General features: G+C 45.4%; 1 protein-coding gene across 1 annotated transcript; it reads left to right on the top strand.

Annotated features, from left to right (window-relative positions):
* Positions 1-823: 823 nt before the first annotated feature.
* On the top strand, positions 824-21921 carry C4H1orf105 (chromosome 4 C1orf105 homolog). The gene is made up of 6 exons (XM_058536976.1): positions 824-1025; positions 4478-4812; positions 12412-12486; positions 15406-15473; positions 18149-18216; positions 21543-21921. Exons 1-6 carry the CDS (start codon positions 824-826, stop codon positions 21686-21688), a joined length of 894 nt encoding a protein of 297 aa, XP_058392959.1. The 3' UTR covers positions 21689-21921.
* Positions 21922-23881: the final 1960 nt, after the last annotated feature.

The following is a 23881-nucleotide window of genomic DNA, read 5'->3' as shown; positions in this document are numbered from 1 at the left end:
GCTGTGTGACTCCGCAAATCACACTAGCTGTGTTTTGATTTCTTCATCTGTAAAATGGAGATAGTACTATTTTCTCTTGCTGGGAGAGTCAAAAGAGTCAAATATAAATCATGAAAATGTTTTATAAAGGGCTGCCTGCTGTATAGCTGCTGTTAGGTTACTTTGGTCATCATAATGATGGCAATGGTCAAGTGCAATGAATTCTGCAAAATGATCTCTTTCCATTTCTCTCCAGGCTTCTGTTCCAAAATTTGACAAGATTCCTTGGTTTAGTGAGGCCAGCCTCATCAACAAGCCATTAGTGCTCAGCCTCCCCAAAAGGTAAACAGCTCAGCCATTTCAAGAAATGTCTCACAGAAGATGATTTCTTAAGGGTCAGGGGGTGATTATCAGAGGGGCTCATCTGATCAGTTGAGAAACCCAAGACAAGTGCCCACAAACCAGAAATGGCCAGGGTTTCTCACACAAGAGTGAGCACCGCATACAGGCCTGGCTGGAGGAGATGAGATCTCAGTTCACCTCCCTCTCTACCACCATCGTTCAACAATACAAGAGAATTTCACCCCTGGACACTGCCTTTCAAAACTCTCGCATTCTCCTTGTCATCTTACCTTTTCTTCTCTCCTTTAGTTTGAAATTTTCAAATTTTAACCATCAAAAGTCTGGAACCCTACATTCCCATCTTTATAGAGTAGCAACTGTCTGTATTTAATTTTGAGACAATCTCCTCCAATCTCCCCAGTCCCGCCCCTTCCAAACAAACTGCTATGGAACATGTTTCTATTTTCCAAAATTGGTCGAGTTGTGTGTAGGGAGCATTTCAATGCCACCACTGGAAATAACTGGGTCCCTGGGTGTGGTGACATACCCTGCTCTGGGAAGGGGAAATGGCAGGAACGCTGAGTGTGAGCTAGTGTGGGGTGAATGGGAGAAATCAGAGGAAGACCAAGAACAGGCAGGCCAGGAGGCAAGTTCTCGGCACCTCATCGATGAAGGGGTCGCTCCCTGGCCTGTGCGGCAGTTTGGTAGAAAGGCTGTACTCTCTAAAAAGAGTTCTTCCTCATGTTGGTAACTGTCATGTACCCTCCTGCTCACTGATAAGTGACTCTCCATGTGGGACATTCCCTCCACATCCTCACTGCAATAACACGTACCTTCACTTTGTCTGCTGCACCTTTAAAAACCACATTCTCAGGGAGCAGCCAGACAGTTTTGTGTATTTTCAGAGCACCTTTGAAGTGCTTGTTGTTCAGTTCTGTTATTTTTACATAATTTTGAATATATCTAAACACTAGCTAGTGTCTTAGTTCAAAGCAGGCAGTCAGAGATTCAATAAACCCAAAGACTTGTTTACTAAATAAAAACACAGATGATGTAGTTCTTATGAAGAGTTGTTAGCACTTCAAGAATCAGCATGAGTAGTGAGAGTTTAGCATCTTTGAGTTGGGGGCAGGGCACAAACTCACATGACAATGACAGTCAGATGGACAGCACAGATGAATAGAGCTGGCCAGAGTGGGACTGCGGTGAAGGGGAGATCACCTTCCTTCACCAGAGGGGACAGTCTGCCCTTACCCCAATCAACGTTGCCTGCAGTATGTGACGCCAGTAGCCAGATCTGCTGGTTTTTCTAATACCAGAAATCAGGATTTTTATGGAAATGGATAGTGTTTTACATCTAAATAGGGACACATTCCACCATCCCCATCCCACCCCCCGTGCCCATTAGACCTGCCCCTGCAGCCAGGAGCAAAGCGTCCCTGTGAATGGCTCTCTCGCTCCCCACTCCCTTGTTCTCTGCTTATACAGGCCTTTGATAGGGGGTGGGGAGTAGGGTGCAGGGTGGGGGCTTGAAAAAGGCAGGCCCAGAACACAACTGGGTACCCTCAGGACCTGCTCACTTTCACAGCCAGGTCCTGGAGTGACAGAGGGGACAGACTATCCACAGTCAGCTGGGGAGGGAAGTTTCTCCTCCAGCCAGCCAAGCTTGAGCTAGTCTCAAGGAGAAATTACCTAACACGGTCAATGAAGCTCTACTCATGCCTATACTGGGAGATTAGGGCAGCAACCTCAGCCCTCGTTAAGAGAAATGGTACCTACCTACCTCACCAGAATTCTGAGACACCTGGACAGCACCGTGAGGTGCCCGGAGCGTTCAGGAGGACAAGATAGGAATGGAAAATCCTTTGAAAGGATGATTTGTTTAAGTGTCAATTCTTAAGGACTAAAAACTCCTTATGTGGTCAAAGCTCTGGGTTCCGAACTGTTTATTTTTGGCAAAACCCTTTTCTGAGACCTTGGTAAGAAAGTTCTAAATGTGATTTAAGTATGACCTAGCTTTGGACAAGCAGTTCTAACACAGAACAGTCTGAAAAAGAGAAAGGAACACTTAATGAGATGTGCTCAGAGCACCCCAACAGCGAGCTCTGGAAACACAGCCGCAGGCTGGAGGTGAGGCCTGGTTCTGAAGGTCAGGGCCCGCCCGCACCACAGACTCACTCCCTCGCGGAGGGCTGGCTCAGACGGGCCTGAGGAAGCCACACTCGCTGTTGGTCTCGGAAGCCCTCGGGTCGCGCTGAGATCCTGTTTATCTGAGATTACTGTGCACTGAAACAGTTCTAAAGTGGCCTCTGGTCAGCATTTGAGTGTCAAGTCCAAGGCAGGCTGTTCACAGGTCAAAGACCAAGGCAGTGAAGGAGCTGGGCCAGACTGGCCTCCCCCGCTCTCCCAGGGCCCAGGAAAATGGAGAGCAGAATGCAACAACAAACGCCTAGTGAACACCAAACCCCTACACATGCCTTTGTTATAAATGAACAATGGACAATGGAATCTTTCCTCATTAGAGAGGAGAGGTGCTCTTGGCAGAACTACCAGCATTCCGAGTTTCCATTTCTTGGATGCCAGGGGCATGCATGGAGCTGCACACACACGCAGTTTATGGTGACCAGGCCCCTGCAGGCCTCCGCCCCTTAAACCCTAATAAAATGAACCACACCGGCCAGCGAGGTGGTTCATCCTGTGGAGAGGGCTGGTGTCACCCCTGTAGCATCACTGCTTCACCTGCTGACTGGAAAGAAAGAATGTTCCAGAGGAAAAGAGTAGTTGGAGGGAGATGGTCCATGGAAGGAAGTGGGTGGATTGTTTCAGTGTGCAGGGTCGTGACTCCAAGAAAGCCAGCCAAGCATGAACGGGCAGGCACTGTTAGACATCAGTGACTCCTACGAAGCCTTTTCAGGAAGGCGATCTGGGTGCATTTCACCCATTACACATCTGCTTTTATGACCAGTTTTTTTCCTGCCTTAATTTGTATACTGTCTCTGACAATCCACAACCGGCTTTGATTAGTTCCAAACAAGAGGGGCAGAGAAGCCAGAGTGACTTAAGAGGAAAGCCATCCTTTGGGAGCTCCAGACTGGCCTCGGCCCTCTGAGACTGAGGTGGGGGGCAACTCCTCAGAGTGTCTCTTGGGTTCTCTCTGAAACAACCAAAGGCCTAGCTCTTCAACCCAGGGGATATGGTTCTAACTTGCTCTTGTTTTGATTACTCAGATCTCCTCACGCCTCTGCCACTTTTCTGGTTTCATCCAAGAAGGATATGAATTTGCCAATTTTGTTTCAAGTTCCAGATGTCTTATCTAAGGTACTCAATTTTTTTTAATTGAAAAGAAACCTATAGCTAGTTCTAGGATGGCACAGAATGTGAATACAAAGGCATGTCCTATCTCCTTAGCACAGCCCGGTGCCTGGAACATCATCAGTGTTCAGTAGATGGTTGCTGAATGAAGTATCATTCATGGAGGCCTCACCTGGCCCCCAGTGCTTAGGGCATCTGTCCTCTAGAACTAAGACTCGAGGCATGAGGTTAGCATCGCCAAAAGGGAAACCAAAAAACTTCACATTGAGGAATCTGCGCTGAGACGGCAGCCTGTGTCCAGAACCAGGCCGTTTCTGGAGTCTCTAAGCCCCTCCCATCGGCACCGCGAACCCCCTGTCTCCCACCTACAGCCCCACACCCATGGAATTTCACATAAAAACTCCTCCTCCCCCCTCCACCTCACAGAAATCAACCATGACAGGCTGCTGAGTGACTCTCTGTGACACTGTGCTGCATAGACATTAACAGTGCTTATGAGGTCAGCACCTCCCCGAGGTGGAGAAAGAGAGGGAACTGGGGACTGAGCAGTTTCTTCACCTGAACGGTGCCCGTGGGCAGTGCACGCGGCGGTGTTCCTAACGCGCTCGGCACGGTGCGCCGCTCGCAGGGAGCGCTCGGTTGCCTGGAGCCGCAGTGGGACCAGCCCTCGCGTCAGGGGACAGGTGCTCGCGGAGCCCGTCTGGTTTGCTTAATACACGTACAGGGACGAGCGAGTCAGCTGCCGTCTACACGAGCGAGTGGGCGGACGGGACAGGTCCACACCGTCCGCATATACGTATCAGAGAGGGGCAGAGTGTGTGTGTGTGTGGGGGGTCGCCTGCAGGTTGGGGAGGGGTGAGCAGGGATGGAGCCGAGGGCAGGATTCAGGAGGAAGCGTCATCTGCACTGGATCTGGGAGCTCTTCCACAAGCGGAGGGAAGAGCCAGGGGAGCAAAAACGCGGAGACTGCGCGCGCGGGAAGCGCTTGAGGCCCGACAGGTCAGGCCCGCGCGCTCACATGGCGGGAGCCAAGAGGACCGGTGGGCACAGCCAGAGCCAGAGGGCCCGAGGGGCCAAGAGCGGCGAGGAGACGGTCCCGTTTCCAGCACAGCGGCGGCAGGGCCAGAGCTGTGCTTGAGTCACCACATAAATCCCGCCAACACCTGGACAGGCGAGCAGGTGAGAGTGCCGCGGTGATGCCCGGAGGGGGCTCAGCGGGACAGAGTCGACTTGGCAGCTGCTGCAGAAGCAGCAAGAAAGCCTCTAGTCACTCAGGCTGAACTTCCTATTGAGACAGGCTCTCCTCTGCCACCGAGCGCCTCCTCATCCCAGGTTTGCTCTCAGTCTCAGTGCACTAGGCCATCTCCAGGCGCCAGCCTGGGCTGGGCGGCAGGAGGAAGAGGGAAGCATTAGTAATGACCAGGGCTTGTGAGAGGCCCACCTTCAGCGAGTCTTAGAATTTCATGGCTGCAATACTCATGATGGCCACTAGACGGCAGCCAAGAGCAAGCCGCTTGGCCAATGGGCTGAGCCCGGGAGCCAGTTTCCACCCAGCAGGTCATAGATCCATTACTCCTCCTGGGAAGGGAGAACTGGAGCATAGCTCGCCCTTACCCTGTCGGTGGCTGACCCTCCACCAGTGTGTGTGTGTGTGTGTGTGTGTATGGGGGGGTGTGTGTGGGTGTGTGTGGTGTGGGTGTGTGGGTGTGGTGTGGGTGTGTGGGTGTGTGTGTAGAGAGCTGCCCATGCAGTTTGGAAAGGCAAGCCGGTGTAGAGGCTTAGGGTTTTGGGCCGTGCCTGAGAATTAAATTGACCTAGACAGATTAACAGGAGAAAAGCATACAAATTTATATAATAGAAGTTTTACGTGACATGAGAGCCCTCATAAGAAATGAAGACCCAAATGTTTTTATACTAGGTTGAACAGAGAGAGGCAATTGCGGAAAAGTAACCAAAATATATGGGAGACTAAAGAAGATAAGAATTATTTAAACAAGGTCTGTTTGTACGGACTTCCCTCGGCTTTAACTTCTTGTCCTTGATGATAAGAATGTTGCTTTTCCCCTGGTGTAAGGAGGACATCTTACACATGGTGTTTTATCTCCTCCTTTTAGGAGGAAAAGGAGGAGGGTCAGAGCGCTCTTCTTGCATCTGCTGTTTTTTATAAGTGCCTTGAGCTCGAAATAATCCTTATGCCGAAGTAGCATATTTAGGAGAGGCCTGTTCTGCCACCCTTCACAGGGAACCTGGGATCCCTGTCTTGTTGGGACACCTGGCAGTTACCTCAAGTCTGATCCTTGCCTGTCACTCACACCTCCTCAGATCTCAGAACGCAGAGTCAGCTGTGAGCATGAAGGCCTGCACACGTATGCTGTGAGGTAAACACGGGCTCCGCCAGCAGCTGCTCTTTTCTGGAAGGACTGTGTTGTATCTCGCAGGAGTGGAATGCACTGTGGACACTATGTCATCCTTCATCCTCTAAATCAGGGGCCTGCTAAGAGCCCTGCAGCCAGCCAGAGGTCCTGGCCCTTGGGCATAGGTGCAAAGGTCCTGCCACCTGGCTCCCTTCCTCCTCACTGGCACAGGTCAAAGGGCAGAACTTTGAACATGCATATTCCAAGTGGCATTCCTCCCCTGCCCTGGAGCAGTCCTGTGCAGAGGCAGGTGTCTGTGTGTCTGGAGCAGTATTCCCTGATGAAGAGACAGAGAGACAGAGAGAAAACAGGCGCAGAGACTGAAAGACAGGGAGAGGGCGACAAACAGCAAGACCCCAGAAGCCGAGAGACATACAGAGAGGGAGGGGTACCAAAAATACAACAAAGGAAATAGAGGAGGAGAGGCAGAGCTAACAAAGAAGAAAAATAGAAAACCAAGAGAAAGAAATGAAGCCTAAATATTTCCCCATCTAAACACCTACTGTGGAGAGGCTTCTTTATTAGGCACGACTATTACCTGCCATTTAAGGGCATCAACTCATGACTCCCCAAGATGCTGTGACATAGGAAAGGGTCGTCTCATAGTTGGACAGTTGAGGCCAAGAGGTGACTTACTCAGAGCCACAGCAAGGCAGAGCAGATGTGTGTGGGCGAGCTGGAGAGGTGCCACGGGAGACCCTGGAACCCCTTTGCCTTCTTGCTGGGGTTGGGTGTGACTGAGCTAGAGCCCCCAGTTACCCATCAGGTATTACATGCTGCCCGCTTTCTCCATTCCTGCCCCACTCCCTCTCCGCTCTCTTTGATCTGGGTTTGTTCTTCCAGTCTGACGAGTCAGAGTAAAGATAAGAGCCTTATTTATGTTGCTTTTAGCAGACTTGTGACCAAAAGCCCTGGCTAAGGACATCATGCCGTAGCAGAGACGTAGCTGGGAAAGGTGGAGGAGGGTGACTTCTAATATTCTCACCACCGAGAACTCATTTTGTTATTTCTCTCTCATTGAGTCTCAGTTTTTGAAAGCTCGTGACCACCAAGGGAACTACCTTGCATATTCCTAAGTCCTTTCCCTGTTTATATTGATCAGACACATATAACTGGAAATGAAGTACTAATGAACACCACTGACCTCAGATAATGATGGTAATAAAAACCAAGTTTAATAAGTCTGGATGGTAGGTACACATGGCTGTCAATTATTTTGTATATGTTTGAAATTTTTCCTAGTGCACAGTAAGAGGATTTTAAAAACTATATTCAGCTTTACTCTTCAATTGAGATGGCTGGTATTTTCAGAGAGCAGGAAAATGTGCAATTATCATGGGGTTCTTTTTGAATATTGCACATAGTTCTCTGACCAACACTTTTTGGATTCCAAGGGATATAGGAATCATTTTGCCCTCATTTGGATCCTAAGAGTCCACTCTCTCCCTGGGAAAGGTAGTCTTTTTTTTTTTTTTTTTTTTGCTGAGGAAGATTTGCCCTGAGCTAACATCTGTGCCAGTCTTCCTCTATTTTGTATGTGAGCTGCTGCCACAGCATGGCCCCTGATAGACATGTGGTGTAGGTCTACACCTGGGAACCGACCCCGGGCCACTAAAGCGGAGTGCCCTGAACTTAACCACAAGGCCACTGGGGCTGGCCCAAGGTAGTCTTTTTTTGACCTTTTATCCAAAGAACTTTCTGGCTGACTGAAACTAAATAGATGTGCTATTGGACAAATCTCTTAAGCTTTCTGGGCCACAGTTTCCTCGTTGTGTTTGTTGAAAGAATTGGGCTAGGTGACCTGTGAGGTCTCTGTCAGTCAATGCGGGAGTGGAAAGGAGAAATGGAATAGAGGTGTTGAAGGGCAAGAAGCACAGAGGCAGGTTTGTCAGTGCTCTTCAAGACATGCTTGCCGTGGCTATTTTTAAAATCACCATCTGGGGCTTACATTTTCAGTTTTTGGTATGTGGACAGGTGTGTGTGTGAGAGAGAGAAAAGTGGAGGGAGGGAGAGGGAGAGAGAGAAACGTCTTTCTCTGTTTCTTTACCAAAGACTCAAGGAGGCCAAGGACTTGGGCCACGAGCCATATCTTAGGAACATTGGCAGATATTGGCCTCAAATGTTAGAATGTTTCCAGTTGTGAAGCGTGAGGAGCAGGCTTTGGCTTCTGGGGCCTGGATGAAATCTGTATCGTACCTTGGCCAGGCTCCCAAAGATCGCACTCACGGTCCCATCACAAGTGTCGACTGCTGTCCTGGGGACAGCTGCTTGGAAAATGAGAACCCCAGTAACGTTTCAGAGCCTCTTTTCTTGGTGGCTCTGACTCTACAGATGATATAGCCAGGGGCCTGTGCTCTGAACCACGGGCCAGTTCGCTCTCCATTCCTGCTCCTGCTGCTGAGCTGGCCTTAAGGAAACCAAGAGTGAGAAGGGAATGCAGCAGAAGGAAAAGACCTTGGTTTCAGGGCTGGGAGACGAAGCAAGACAGGAGAGAGAAAGCTGAGGCCTAGAGAACATGGAATCCCAAATTGTCTGTATCACCTTATTTGTAGACTCTCCAAGGTCTGGAACCCAGCAGTTTGGGCTCCCGGCCGATGCCTTTGCCCAGCACAGCGTGTCAGGTGAATTTGTTGCACACTGATGTCTCGTAACTCCCCTGAAGACAGTGTTATAATAGTGATCTTCACACGCATGTGTATTTTGTGTTTTAGGTGTGTGTATATATGTTGGTTGTGTCTATATCTATACCTGATAGTTAAAAATGCTCACAATGACTCATTCATTCAGCCAACATGTGTTGAATGCCTACTGTGTGCCAGATTCTGTGATAGGCTCTAGGAATACAAAGATGTGTGAGACGTGTTCTCATTCTTAAAGAACTCAGCCTGGTGGAGGAAACAAACATGTTTAAAAAGAAAAAAAAGAATAACAGTACAAACAGCTGTACCAAATCTATGATGGACTCAGAGAGGCAGGCACCCAACTCAGATGGGGGGGTGGGAAGTGGTAAGAGGGTCAGGAGAAAGATTTCCTGAGAAGGTAATATCGAAGCTATGTCTTAAAAGATGAGGAGTCGACAAGGCCAGGTAGGGCAATATATAAAACATGTCGTCCTTCAGGTTCCGAGAGATGACAGTCGTCGGGGTCGTGGGACTCTGGAGCCACAGTCACAGCTGTCAAAGACCTGGCAAGATGCTGCCACGCACCTTGGAGATCGCTCACATCTGTTTGTTAGTTGACTTGTAGTGATCTCTGTGATCCCATTCCCTGTAGGGTCTAATAGTACTCTTATGGAGAAACCAGAAGTCTGGAAAGGTGAAGGAATCAACTGCAGGAAAGACAAGAATCTGCTTGTAACTCACTAAAAACAAGCCTGCCCAAGGATTCTCCCACTTTCACCTCCACCTGTCCAGGTCTTCCTCATCCTTTCAGACCAGGTGCAAATGCCACCTCTCGAAGCCCTTCTTGGTTCCTCCAGTGGGACGTGGTCTCTCTCTTTTCTAAGTATCATTGCTTCTTCTATGATACCTAGTGTGTCCAACCTTGAATTGCAGTTTCAGAGAGCTGTCTTAGGCTCAGAACTCACAGATGTGAGGGATGGAGGGAAGAGCCAAACTCCAGGAGATACCACCCCCAGGGTTATCAGGGAAGATATGGTAGAAGTTTGAATCAGCCCAGAAGCAGAGGAGTCAGCACACACGGGCACCTCCTCTCCAGCCTCTCTTCTCTCTCCACCCCTCCTCCCACCAGACAATCGGCCATTCCAAGCTATCCTCAGTTACCTGAAGCAGATTTGCTAGGTGATTCTTCTGTGTTGTTGCAGTGTTTCCAGGTTGGAATGCCCACCCCACTCGTCATTCACCCCTCCAACACTACCAAGCATTGCCTACTCTTTGAACCCTTCTCAGACCCTTCCCTCTATGCCCCGTCCCCGACCCAGGTGAGTTCAAGACTCCTTTCGGTTTCACTGTGGCTTCTGTTTCTATTGTAGTACCTTCCACACCATTGTACTTCTTGGTACACAGTCTGCTGGTGGTGACAGCTTAGAAGCTGTGTCTTTTCTATCTCAGTGCCCCCAGTACCTAATGAATGGGCAAATGAATGAATTTGTATTCTTCCCTGGTCTTCTTTAGGGCCAGAAACTTTGTCTTATTCGTCTTTGTGACCCCTTCACAGCACCCTCCACGGTGGCCTCACAATAACTGTTTGTTGTTGAATGAATGAAGCTAGCCAGTCACACTCATACTTTAACATACCAGCCCACAACACTGTAATACTGAGTTGATTCTTTTAAAATGGCCTATAAAAATGAAATGTATTTTAAATATTTGTCAAAAGAATCCAACTTTGTCCATAGTTTTCAGTCCTCAAGCCCCCAGTAATGCCTCACCCAAACGCCATATGTCTCTCAGTGGACGAAGCTACTTGCAGACCAATCCAGCAAAGGTAACCTTAGGGGGACACCCAGGTACTCGCTACGTGGCATAGATATAGTCCTCCTCTTCCTGTTCCCCACAGCTCCCAGGGCAGCAGGAACGGGCCAGGATGCAGGTGTGCACACGTGTAGTGATAGGGCAACAAGCCGAACAAATGGAAGGAGAAGGTTTCGGTTCAGAGTGATCACTTGCTTGTCTCTGTAGCGCTCCTCTTCCCCATAGTCTATGCTTCCTATGAACAAATCTCAGGACTCTGATGTCAGTGTGAATGAGGAAGGGTAAGAAAGAATCCTCAGACAGAATATTAGCCTCAAGCTCCCAGTTGTTCCCTAAGCAAGCTTTCATCAGAGATGTGAATAAGAACCTCATGTTGCAGGTATAAATGCTCCAAAGCCCTTCCTTCCACCCTTTGGCAGAAGTGAAGTCAGAAAAAAAGCAGTGTTTGCAACAGCCAAGACGTGGAAGCAACCTAGGTGCCCATCAAAGGATGAACGGATAAAGGAGACGTGGTATATATACACAATGGAATACTACTCAGCCACAAGAAACAATGAAATCTGGCCATTTGTGACAACATGTATGGACCCTGAGGGTATTATGCTAATCAAAATAAGTCAGAGGAGGAAAGTCAAATACCATATGATCCCACTCATAAATAAAAGATAAAAACAACAGCAAACAGGGGCCGGCCCGGGGGCATAGTAGTTAAGTTCACACGCTCTGCTTCAGTGGCCCGGGCTTTGTGGGTTTGGATCCCAGGCGCGGACCCATGTACTGCATATCAAGCCATGCTGTGGTGGGGTCCCATATAAAGTAGAGGAAGATGGGCACGGATGTTAGCCCAGGGCCGGTCTTCCTCAACAAAAAGAGGAGGATTGACAGTGGATGCTAGCTCAGGGCCTATCTTCCTCACAAAAAAAACAAAACAAAACAAGTAAAACAACAACAACAAACACATAGAGACAGAGATTGGATTGATGGTTACCAGAGGGGAAGTGGGGAGGGAGGAGGGCGAAAGGAGTGATTAGGCACATGTGTGTGGTGATGGATTGTAATTAGTCTTTGGATGGAGAACATGATGTAATCTACACAGAAATCCAAGTGTAATGATGTACACCTGAAATTTGTATAATGTTATAAACCAACTTTACCGCAATAAAAAAAAAATAAAACAAAACAAAAAAAGAAAAAAAAAGCCAGTGTTTGCATTGAGCAGACAGAGTGCGCCCACTCTCCCTGCAGTGGGTTTCTTTGCCCAGGCTGGGACAGCCCAGAGGAGGGAGGGGGCTCAGGACCCCCACATCAGCTCCACTTCTGCTTATGGCTTAATCCATGGCTCTCAGGACATGCAGAAGGGCCAAGTAGTGCTGGCAGGTGTATGCTTGAAAGCTGATGTGGGGCCAGAGTTAAGGTGTGGGAAAAGGGGATAACGCTTGGGAGGGGCCAGCGAAAGGAGGTTTGCAGAAGAGAAGTCTTCTCTTCATTTTTCGTAGGCCCTCAGACGTCCTCCGCTAGTCCACATGGCGGAGCCTTTGTGTGAAATGGGGAAAATGTGCCACCTACGAGAGAGTGCAGTCCCTCAGACATGGGTGCTCAGGTTGGAAAGACAGACCTCCCTGGATTTCAGCCCCCAGCCTCATCTGCCTCTGCCAGCTGTCTTATACCTGTACCACCGTATGCAGGAGGCTTGAGGCCACCGCTTAGTCTGTGGCTCACCCCCTCCAGCCTAAACCGTTTCTGATCCTACCAGCTGCAGCCAAACCTAGATTCAACCTCCACCGGGGATGGGGCTGAGACCAGAGTGTCCATCTCTGTTTTATGGAAGGAATGACTGTTACCTCCCTCACTGCTCCACTCCCTTCCCACGTCTTTGCTGCTCCAGATACCATACCATTTCCTCACCTCTCTCTGTCTCTCTCTCCCTTCAGGTCAGCAGGAACCAGAGTGACCCCGTGCTGATCAGAAACAAGCAGCTGTGCTCCACATGTCGAGAAATAAAAATGGTAAGCCAGGGGGATATCAGAGATGGGCATGGGCATCTCAGGGCGCAGCACTAGCCTTTCCCCCACAAAAGCCCAATAGAGAGAGACCATGATGGGGCCCCTTGCAGGGAGGGCCTTGATAAGGGCTGCAAATGAGGAACTGCTGGCCCTGGGAGCACCATCATCTGGCACGATATGATAAATCCTCCCCATTTTCAACAAACTGAAAGATGAGCCAAGGTTGGTTGGGCCAGAGGGGAAGAGACGAGATGAGCCACTTTGCTCTGGGCTCCTAAGGTAGCCACACCTATAGAGGTTCAGAGGGTTGTGAAGCTTCTTCTCCCGCCTTAACATGTCCCCAACACAGCACACACAACACAATCTGCTGCCACCACTGCAGCCATGAAACAAGCAGCTTGGTCTTGGGTTTATCATTAATTCAGTCAGGAAAAAAGCTGGGGAGAGATTCTATAGCACTTTCTAGTTAGTGGGGGTGTCTGTAACTGGTGGTGGGGGTTGGGGGGAGGGGAGTATGAGGAGAAGAAAGAGGATATCAGAGGGATGTGGAGGCACCAAGGACAAGCTCTGCCATGTCAGAGTTGCTGAAGAAAGAGGCCTGCTTCCAGAGGGAGCTGTACAGCTAGAGGTAGGACTCGGGTCAGTTTAGGGGTTAGGGCGAGGGTCAGTAAGGGTAAGCATCAGGCTTGGGTTGAAGGTTAATTTAGGTCAACAGTTAGGGTTGGGGTAAGCGCTGGGGAAGGGTCTCCTCAGTTCTGCTGTCCTGTGATTCTCCTTTGACTCGGGGAGCTGAGTGGGGCTAGATGTGCAGTAAGAGGAAGGGCAAGGAGTGGAAGAAAGACAGGAGACAGAGAGGCTCCTTCAGTGAGTTCCTGGCGAAAGTGCTTCTGACTAGTAGGGTATGGGTTTGCGAAATTTTTGTGTGGGATTTGGAAATGTAACTGAAGCTACCAACAAGGGTGTACCTGGACGTTACAATCTATGTTCACGTTCTACATAATTAGGATTACAGTGTTCACTGTTAGCATTGACGGGAATCTGGGAAACGAGGACTGGGATTTCTCCTGGCCTTATTCCTGGAATCACTGTGTCCACATTTAGAATGCACTGACCCCAGGCCTATGCTGGCCTTGGCCAGCTGGCTCACTCAGGACTTCAGCAGCCGTTCTCTTTCTCAAGACCTCTCTGACCTTCGCCCTTGCCCAGGCCTCACTGAGTGGAACCACATGCTGTGGTTTTGCTGTTGGCTGCAGATTCCAAAAGGAAGGGCCTCAAACACAAAAGTGCCCAGGGGCCCTTCCCTACTGCTGTCAGAACCGGTGCGCACAGAGCCTGGTGGGCAACTATAGAAAGTTAGAAAATAAGTGTGAAATACCCTCACTATGTGCAGTGGCACCTCAACTTCCTTCGGTCAGGAGATTGGGGGACTGCACATCTGCTATAGTTACTGAGACCCCTCCTTTCTCAGCAGGGGGTTGAAGGGAGATGCTGGGGAAGATATAAAAAGACTCCTAAAAATAGAAGGAAATTCCTCAACCTGATAAAGAGTATCTATGAAAAACCCGCAACTAACATCATACTCAATGGTGAAAAGCTGGATCTTTTCCCCTAAGATCAGGAGTAAGACCAGATGTCCGTTCTTGTCACTTTGTTCAACATTGTACTGCACATTCTAGTCAGGGCAATTAAGGTGAGAAAAACAAACAAAATGCACCAGATTAGAAAGGAAAACCTAAAACTATATTTGCGGAGGACATGATCTTATATAAAGTCCTAAAAGATGCACAAAAAAACTATTAGAGCTAATTAATGAGTACAGCAGAGTTACAGGATACAAGATCAAGCTACAAAAATTAATATATTTCTGTATACCAGCAATGAACCATCCAAAAACAAAATTAAGAAAACAACTCCATTTACAATAGCGTTAAAAATTTAAAATACTTAAGAATAAATTTAACAAAAGAAATGCTAGACTTGTTCATAAAAAACTATAAAATATCATAGAAAGAAATTAAAGAAGACCTAATTAAATAGAAACAACCCCATGTTCTTGGATTGGAAGACTTAATAGTGTTAGGATGGCAATACTCTCCCAAATTGATCTACAGATTCAGTGCAATCCCTCTCAAAATCCCAGATGCCTCTCTTGCAGAAATTGACAAGCAGATTTTAATCTTTTCATTGTCATGGCTATAATATTTTTTGAGAAATAATGGAAAAAAAAGTGTTTCTTAGTGAAAATACAATCTCCAAAAGAAAACCAACATCTAGTGCTAGTAATAAATCTGAAAAAGTTCAAGAAAGTGATCTCTTAATTGGGAATACTGTAACTGTGTAATCGATTTTAGCCCTGTATGAAGGGCACACTTAAAACTTTCAAGTGAGCTTCAAAGTGGATTCATTCATTCACTAATTTGATCAACAAATATTTCTTAAACAGGCACTGTGTTAGGACTGGAAATACAAAAATAAAGACGTGGTCTCTGCTCTCATGAAGCTGAAAGTCTATCAAGGAAACCAGGCAGGTCAATACAGTAAAAACCTTCTGAGCATTCTGATAGAGTAAGCCCAGGGAACGTGAGAACATAAGGCAGAGGACCACCTCACAGTAGTCCAGGAGTCAGCAGTGTCTGTGAGAAAGTGACAGTTAACCAGAGGCCTGAAGACTGTTGGGAGGGAGCTGAGCAAAGGCGATTGGAAGGCTTACTCATCTTGCGGTGTCTAACTTCATACTCTGATAACCAGGGAAGAACAAAGACCCTATGACTTGGGGACAGGATGATCCCCTCTGCCATGCATATCACAAAAGGATGTATGAATGACTCTGATATTAAATACAACTTGAGTTTGCTAAGTTGTCATTTATTTAAATTAGAATGCAGTTTTGGGCAATGTTCTAAATAAGACTTTCTTCCTCAGATACAACCAAGAACTATGATAGTCCCAGGTGATCTGAAACTATCCTTTAAAAATTTTATGAGTCGTAGGTAAGTCAAAGATTTAAAGCGGGACATGACTTTCATTCTGATTATATTAGTTTGGGGACACAGGATAGTGGATTGAAAAACATAGTAAGTAGAATGTTTAGGCAATGCTTAGGGAATGGGCTTCTCGACTGGTTTCATTTTCTGCTTAAACCAAACAGTTAGACCAAAAAAGTTTTCACCTTTTTGCTTGAACAACTATTGAAAGTACTGTAGAAAGTATAATCTTCCTTTTCCACCTTCACAAGCACAGTACAAGTAATAGAATAAGAGATTTCTTTGATAGGCAGAACTATTACACAATTTCCAGGTAGATGACCTATCTAAATCAGAAGGTATGGGAGATTACGATAATCTGTCCTGAGTCCAGGATGTCCTCTGTGACTTTTTAGTAACTGAAATTCCTGTCAGTTTATTTGATTGTCATTTATTGCTTTCTTATCAAGATCAAGTATATCAAAAATAAAATCCAGTCAGAATTTTGATTAGTTGGATTTCAGAGTTTTTTTTCTGTATTTAACTATCAGATAGGGAAGAAAGACTCAGTTTTACTTTATTAAAAAACTCAAAACATGGACTCACCCTGGATAAGGTACCAGTGTAGGTAGACTTACCTTGCAACAGATGGTTAGAATGTAGACGCACAGTCTCTTTTACGTATGACCAATGTAGACACACAGCCACTTTTACATATGACCAATCAAAAAAGTTTTATGTGATTTAATGGCAATCTTTACTTTGTTTTTCCTTATACAGAGAGCAATAATGTGGAAAAATAAATAGGTCTTTTTGTAACCTTATTTTGGACAGCAATAGAGGTTATGATTCCTTGTGTGACTTCAGGGCCCTTTGTTCCAAGCTGAGATGTAGACTCTGATGCCTTGAATTCATGTACTGGGTCCTGGCCCGGTGAGGCGGGGTCATGGAGGAAATAAGTATTTGAGCACTACAGGCTCCAGCACTGATAACATTCACCTACTCTGACCTTATACTTTTAAGGAACTCTTATATCAGATCACAATAAAAGTAATTCTAATAAATATTCTTTATGGACTTTATTTATTTATTTATTTTTTTGTGAGGAAGATCAGCCCTAAGCTAACATCCATGCCAGTCCTCCTCTTTTTGCTGAGGAAGACCGGCCCTGAGCTAACATCTATTGCCTCCTTTTTTTTCCCCTTTGTCTCCCCAAGGCCCTAGTAGATAGTTGTATGTAATAGTTGCACATTCTTCTAGTTTCTGTATGTGGGACGCCGCCTCAGCATGGCTGGACAAGCAAGTGCATTGGTGTGCCCCCCGGGATCCAAACCCGGGCCGCCAGTAGCGGACCGCTCGCACCCACCCGCCAAGCCACGGGTCCGGCCCCTCCTTACGGACCTTAAATGGAAAACTGAACTATCAGGGATTTCTGAGCAAAAGTTCACTTTTTTATAAAAGAGACTTTTGAAATTTGTTGACCCAATTTATTTATCTTTCAAGTTTGATCCTTTAAATAAAGTCACAAATCCCAAATCATTAGCTGGTTTTATTTTAAATGAATAGCTCTTATTTCTTTAAAGCTAAGACCAAGGGTTGAACCAATCCTAAAATCATGTCAATACCATCCAGAAGTATCATTAGATTGGTCATTTTTTTTTTCAATGTAATAAAGAAAAACATACCACTTCTGTTTGATATTTAGCTAGTATAACTATAAAGTAAGGTCCTGGTTCTCTTTGTAGCTTATAAAATCTGTCCTACAATTTTTAAGTCACACCACATATATAGGCAGGTGGAATTGTCCTCACTGAAATAATAGTTTTATAAAAGTGACTTTAATTATAGCCATTGTAGGAATTAAATAATGTTCATTGAATGGAAGGAATGAAGGAAAGAAATATGAGTGGATAGACATATATTTTTGAATTATAGTATAGACAGATCTTAAACTATTCAGTCTTACAAATAGCACCTTCCTGTTTGCCCAAAATGACTAATAGAAGGGATTTTTCTTTTTCTTAGTCCCTGTGAGTCCTCCAATGGCAATTGAATAAAATAAACTGGCTGGACTGGCCATATTTTTGGTAGCAAAGTAAAAATAATCTTGAAAAATCTTTGTGGAAGTAGAAACCATGAAATGAGTGTAGAGACTTAGCCCATCAAAATTTACAAATTTGTCAGTTTTTAGAAATTAAGCAACTTGAACTAATGTAGAAATGGCTTGGGATCATATACATTTTAGTTGAGGATCACTTCCACAGCCTTAGCCACCAGGAGAAATAAGATGTGGTCAAGACATTTTCTCTAAAATTGGAAGGTTCTAACCAAAATATTCTCAGTTTTGCACTTGAAGGGTAGATTACTGATCTGGAAGAGTTGTTATATTTTTTTCTGGAAAGTACAGGATTCTTTCCTTAATCCCATCTATTTTCAGACCATATATGTTCTGATAGTGAAATAAAACATTTTTTTAAATGAAGATTTTATCAAAATCTATGAAAATATCACTAAGTGAAAAAAGCTTGAGAAGCAGTGGTCTTTGGCCCAGTCATCTCACACTGCTAGAAAGTGGCCTGAGCTCCAGGTTAACAGGTACTGGATTCAGGAAACCATTTGTGTTTTAAAATACATAACGACACGTTCCTTTCCACCAAGACCTAGCCAACCAACTAATGTGTTTTCTTGCTTCTTCCAATCAGAATGATGAGTCTTCATCCACCAAAAGGCCAGACTGTGTCCAAACCTTCCCGTGGTGACATTCCAACAGGTTTGCTTCCTTTGGGACTACTTGTAGTGGGAGACATGCTACCCCCAGAGTAGTAGAATGAAAAGTTTAATCCCTAAGATAATTTCTAAATTCTCTGAACAAATTCCCATTCTCCATCTTTTTCTCTTTCACACACTGCTTATTGACTTGTTTTGGTTGGTCCACAGCCCCCTCTTCACTCCAGCCCTACCCGTCCCCTCTTCAGGCCTCACGTGCTTTTGTCCATGTCATGTTCCTTGCCAGGTCTTCTCCACACCACATGGCTCTGCTCCATTCTTTCTAAAAAACCCCATAATCCACTTGCTGAAGAATTTCCATAGAGATGGAGCACAGAGTAGATAATTTACTTCTCAGGCAGTCCTGATAGTACCAATTAAGGTGAGAAGGAAACGGCATCCCCACACCCCAGGAGTGCCCTCACCAATGCCCTGAACTTTCCACCCCACAGGCTCCCTAAAACACCTGCCTTCTCCTGGCAGCTGCCCAATGCTCTTCTTATGTTCACCTGCTATTAATAGGAAAAAGATAGCAGCTCTCTCTCCAGCTTCAGCATTGGCCTAAGTCTCATCTTTTAGAGAAGCCAACACTGGGCTGGTGAAGGTGGGAGTGGGTCATTCTTTGGGATGATATAATTCAAGGGTTTAGTGCAGTGTAGGCTGTCACTTTAGTAACTTTGCCCATCTTCTCATTTGCTCCCATATTAACTGAAGCCACCTTCAGTTTTTCTTTCATTTGATACACAAAATAAGGAAAATCAGTATCACATTCTTCACTTAATACAGATAGGAAATTTTAAGCCCTGGGAGGTTGCAGGGAAGCTAGAGCCAGAACTGAACTGAGAAGGCATCAAGAAAGGAAATTTGAGGATAGAAGGGACAACTTGTGGGGCCGGCCCAGTGGCGCAAGCGGTTAAGTGCGTGTGCTCCACTGCGGCGGCCCGGGCTTCACCAGTTCGGATCCCGGGTGTGCGCCGACACACTGTTTGTCAAGCCATGCTGTGGTGGCGTCCCATATAAAGTGGAGGAAGATGGGCATGGATGTTAGCCCAGGGCCAGTCTTCCTCAGCAAAAAGAGGAGGATTGGCATCAAATGTTAGCTCAGGGCCAATCTTCCTCACACAAAAAAAAAAAAAAGAAAGAAGGGACAACTTAAAGGGTGCAAAAAGGGAGGACCAGAGACTCAAGTAACAGCTGAGGTTTGGAGACATCTACTCTAGTGGAGTGAAAGACTGCTAGTCCCGATGAATCCCTTCTTATGTATCTAAAAATATTGGCCTAGTTCATGGCTCTCATTTAACCAAAGTGGACTGAAGAGCCAAGAACTAGGAGCATCCATCCAATGAAAGCTCCTCGTTCTGCCATTCTTGGGTCTGCAACCACCTCATTCTCTCAAATTCAAGAGAACACTGGGTGACCGGCATGTGCAGTTGGTTTCAGGGTTCTTTGTACCAGCCACACACTCATTCTGAATTTCCTTTGAACCTGGATGTTTTCAGGCCTGCCTCACAAAGGAATGAAACATACACACACAGAATTACATGCCCTTCCCTCAGCAAGAATGTTACTTTCTGATTCTACAGGACAATGTGATAAGATGCCTTTCATCAATTCATTAACCCTGGGAGTGTGTTTCTGTTACCAGTATAAGAGCTAGACTTGGTGTACACAAGATCAGCATATTGTGTTCTTGCACAGACCTGGTTCTTGCCCACAGAGTCCATCCACGGATAGTAATCTTGGAGGTGGGGCTTCAGGGAGAGTGCTTATGGACTTGGCTAGGAGCTAAAGCCTGGTAGATCTACTGTTGATTACAATCGAGACCCTTCTGAGCTGAGCTTTGCTCTTGTGTGTGTGCTCTCTGAGATTATGGAAAAAACACTAGCCTAAGAGCAATGAGACTTGGGTCCAGATCCTCAGTTTTGCTGTGCAGGCTTGGCCAAATTGTTTAAACTCTCTGGGCCTCCATGTTCCCACCTGTAAAACCAGAGAAGCATTTTGCTCACCCCCTCACCCCTGCCCCCAAGAGCCAGACGCTCAGTACAAGTAGCCTTCACCTTTGATCAACCCAGAAAAACTGCTGACACTGCCCCAGCCCCACTGGTTTATACAACTTAGACATGTCCCTACTACAGCACTCGTGGCTTATTGCTGAAGCTGCCACCCACCTGTGCTACGTTGCCTGTGGACATGCTACAAATATCAGATGGCTTGACTCATCCCAGTGAACATTACTGCCAATGATTGTCTGACTCATTTTGTTGATCACAACAGTGATTTCTGGTATTTTTCTGGATATAGCTAAATCCAGATTTATATGTTTGTCAGTAACTATTAGTGAGAACTAAGTACATGGAGAGAGTCTGTCTCTATAAGTGATGAGGATTTCTTCTGGATTTGTTTATCTTGACTCTTGCCTTGAGTCTAGAGTTCCATGACACCCACAGCTCTTGTTGTCAATAGATGTTGGTAGAGATGCTAACCACTTGACTTGAGCCTACCACCTGGCACAGTGTTATGATAATGGTACAAAGAGCACTGGATTAGGATTAAGGAAATCTGGGTTCTGATCCTCAGTCCATAGGGCCTATGACCCTGGACCTCTGTTTCCTTTTCATTACTGTGATGAGACTGAACTGGATCCTGGGTTTGTGATCTTGTGACATCACTTAGCTCTCATTCAGCTTGACTAAGGAGCTCATTCCAGAGAGTTCAGGACTCCAGTTCCCTTAGTCATTCAGTGACAATGGGAAGATGTTTTTTCACGCACTGATTTACTCTCCTTCACAATGTGTCTTCTGGAAAAGTTGAATATTAACCATCTTTTTGTAAATAAAATCATATTCAAAGAAGTCAAGATGGTGAGGATTTTAAGGAGCCCTAAAATAAATTATTTCATAAAATGAAGGTTCCTTTGAAATGCATATACTTTTTCCCTGCTGTAGCCCTTTTGTAAGACCATGTTTGTTTGTTTGAAGAGCAGAAGCACATACATGTCCATGAAAAGTCTTCTGAGAATTGAATCCTCTTTTCCTTTGACTCACGTTACAACTCCAGACACACTTTATCTTCATTTTTAATTTAATTGGCAATGACTCCTAAAACTTGAGTTTTATTTCTAGGTACTCCTTTGTGGCCTCTTTGACAAGATTTGTAAAAGCCTCATGTTGTGAGGTATAAGATGGTTCTGCTAAAAGGAATTCTTGTGTGAATTTTGAATCTGTTTTATAAGGTTGAAGAAGTCTTTGGTGACCTTTGGTTATTTTGGGTTTCTTTAAAAATAGAATCTAAGCAGCCCTTGTCCTTCCTTCTTCTTGCACTGTCCTCCAGAGAGCATTCACTACAGACTGCCCATTCTGGGCCCCAGGACAGCTGTCTTCCATGGAATGCTGTCGGATGCCTACAAAACTCTGCAGGAGACACAACTCTCTTACTTGTCCGGAAAGAAGCCAATGGACAAGACAATGAGGCAGTGAGTGGTCGGAGCTCATCGCCTTCCAGACTCGCAGAGAGAAAACAACCTCTCCAAGCCAGTTTCTGACACTAATGCCTTCTCATAATTTCCTCCTATCGCCAAAAAGATGACTCCATTTTGCCTTCCTAAGAGTTGCTAGAATTCTAGCCCTTGCCACTATCTTCTCACTTGCTTCTCCTAAAGACAAAATGGATTAATTTACATCATTATAAAGACTTATTGATTACAATGGAACATTTTGAGTGTCAATCATGTAATTTTGTTAAAGATTCTCAGTTGTGTTATAATAGATAACATCCTGCTGTTTCTAAGACGTGAATTTTCTGTGAAAATTATTTCAGCTCTTCCCTCAGAGCAGGGGCCAGAGACGACTCCAGGAGGTCCCTCACGAATTCAGCCTATTAAGAATAAAGGAGAGAAATGGAGGTCACCCTCTGTCCTTATCTCTGTCAGTTAACTCTGGTAGATACAGAGGGTACTGTGATGCAATAACTGGAAAGTGGCAAGTGACTAGTTATTGCAACCCTCGAGGACAGGAACTATCTGTCTTGCCCTCCTGAGGCCACCTTCTTTAGTGCCTTGTGTATATCAGATGTTCATCTAACCTTTATTCAGTCAAATCCAAACCAAATGCTTGTATTTTTTAGTTTGATTACTTTGGTTTGAGGATGTATATCTCTAGCTCTGTCCTGGTCCATGTGTTAGCAGTGGGAGGCGGACAAAGGAAAAATCTAGGCTTGCAAATGTTATATTTATGGGCACATATGCTCCATGTCCAGCTTCAAGAGGGCTCATATTAAAAAGGCCTTCCATTGCCTTCCATTCCTTAGGAGGCAATGGCTTTGTGGAATCCCAAGATCCTGACTAAATGGACACTGGTCTGACGTGAGAACCAACCTCTGTGCTGACTGTATTTTGAAGAATGAGCTTCAGAAATATCTAACAAATGGCTTGGTGCCTAAATCGACCTCATTTCTTGCACAGACACATACACACACAAAAACAACCCTCCAAAACCAGAAAAACTTGCTTGATTGCCATATATTACTGGTAGGCTATGATTCTCGGTTTCAGTTCAGTTGGAGTTCAAGAACTCCAAAAATAGTACCCACTTCCTCTCACGGTAGAAGCTGTATGTGTGAATTATGATCTTATTTCAGATAATTGTCAAAGGACAGACAAATCACAGACAAAAATGTTTCCTTTTTAACATATCCAGTAAGAGAGTTTGGGACACCTATACTCATGCAGTAGAGGAGCATACATGCCCCAAGCACAATTACTTGGAGCTTTTGAGGTAATCTGAATACTATGTACCTAGTCAGATAGAGTGTTTCCTAAATCTCATTAAGGAATCTTCATCTATAGTACTAGGGTGTTTCCAAAATTTCATCAAAAAGAATAACCTTCTGGTGTTTGCTAGTGTTCTAGTACGATGACTGAGAATGATGGTCTATATCAATGGCTCTTAAACTTTTTGGTCTTAGGAACCTTTTACATTCTTAAATATTGAGTGCCCTAAAGAACTTTTTAAACTGTGGGTTATATCTACTGATATTTATTGTATAGTAAATCAAAATGGAGAAATTTTTAAAACACAGCAATACACAAGCACACCTTCTGATAGCTGTCAGAGTGATGACTATTACACGTCATGTAGCCTCTGGAAAACTCCATTGTACCCTTTGGACAAAAGAAAACTAGGAAAGGCAAATAACATCTTAGTATTATTATGAAAATAATTTGCACCTCACAGACATCCCAAAAAGGATTTCAGAGACTCCAGTGGTCCCCAGACTACACTTTGAGAACTTCGGTATACATAGTACACCCGTGCATCTCCAGCCTTCCAGGGAAAGGGATGCCAGAATGCTTTAACTCACTCACCTGAGTAATCTGGTCCCTTGGCAGAGGTATTAGAAAGAAGGCAGCAGCATGCTTTCAAAGTTTGATGATATTAACTTTTAGCATCATTTACCTCCCTTTGCTCACACTGTTTGCTTAAAAACCTTAATTTGGTTTCTCAAATAGCGTCCCGGGGAAAAATAGAGTGGGTTGACCAGTTGGCACAAGCACTCTAGTTCCCTTTGAACTCTCATTTGCCTATATGATTGCTTGTTAGTTTATTTGCTTTTGGTTAGTGTGAACTCATTTCCCAGAATCTGATCTCCAAACCTGGACCCAATATGGCCTT

This window comes from Diceros bicornis, chromosome 4 (assembly GCF_020826845.1).
Source record: "Diceros bicornis minor isolate mBicDic1 chromosome 4, mDicBic1.mat.cur, whole genome shotgun sequence".
NCBI classification, from domain to species: domain Eukaryota; kingdom Metazoa; phylum Chordata; class Mammalia; order Perissodactyla; family Rhinocerotidae; genus Diceros; species Diceros bicornis.
The sequence above is the reverse complement of the archived record's forward strand: the minus strand, read 5'-3'. Positions and strand labels throughout refer to the sequence as shown.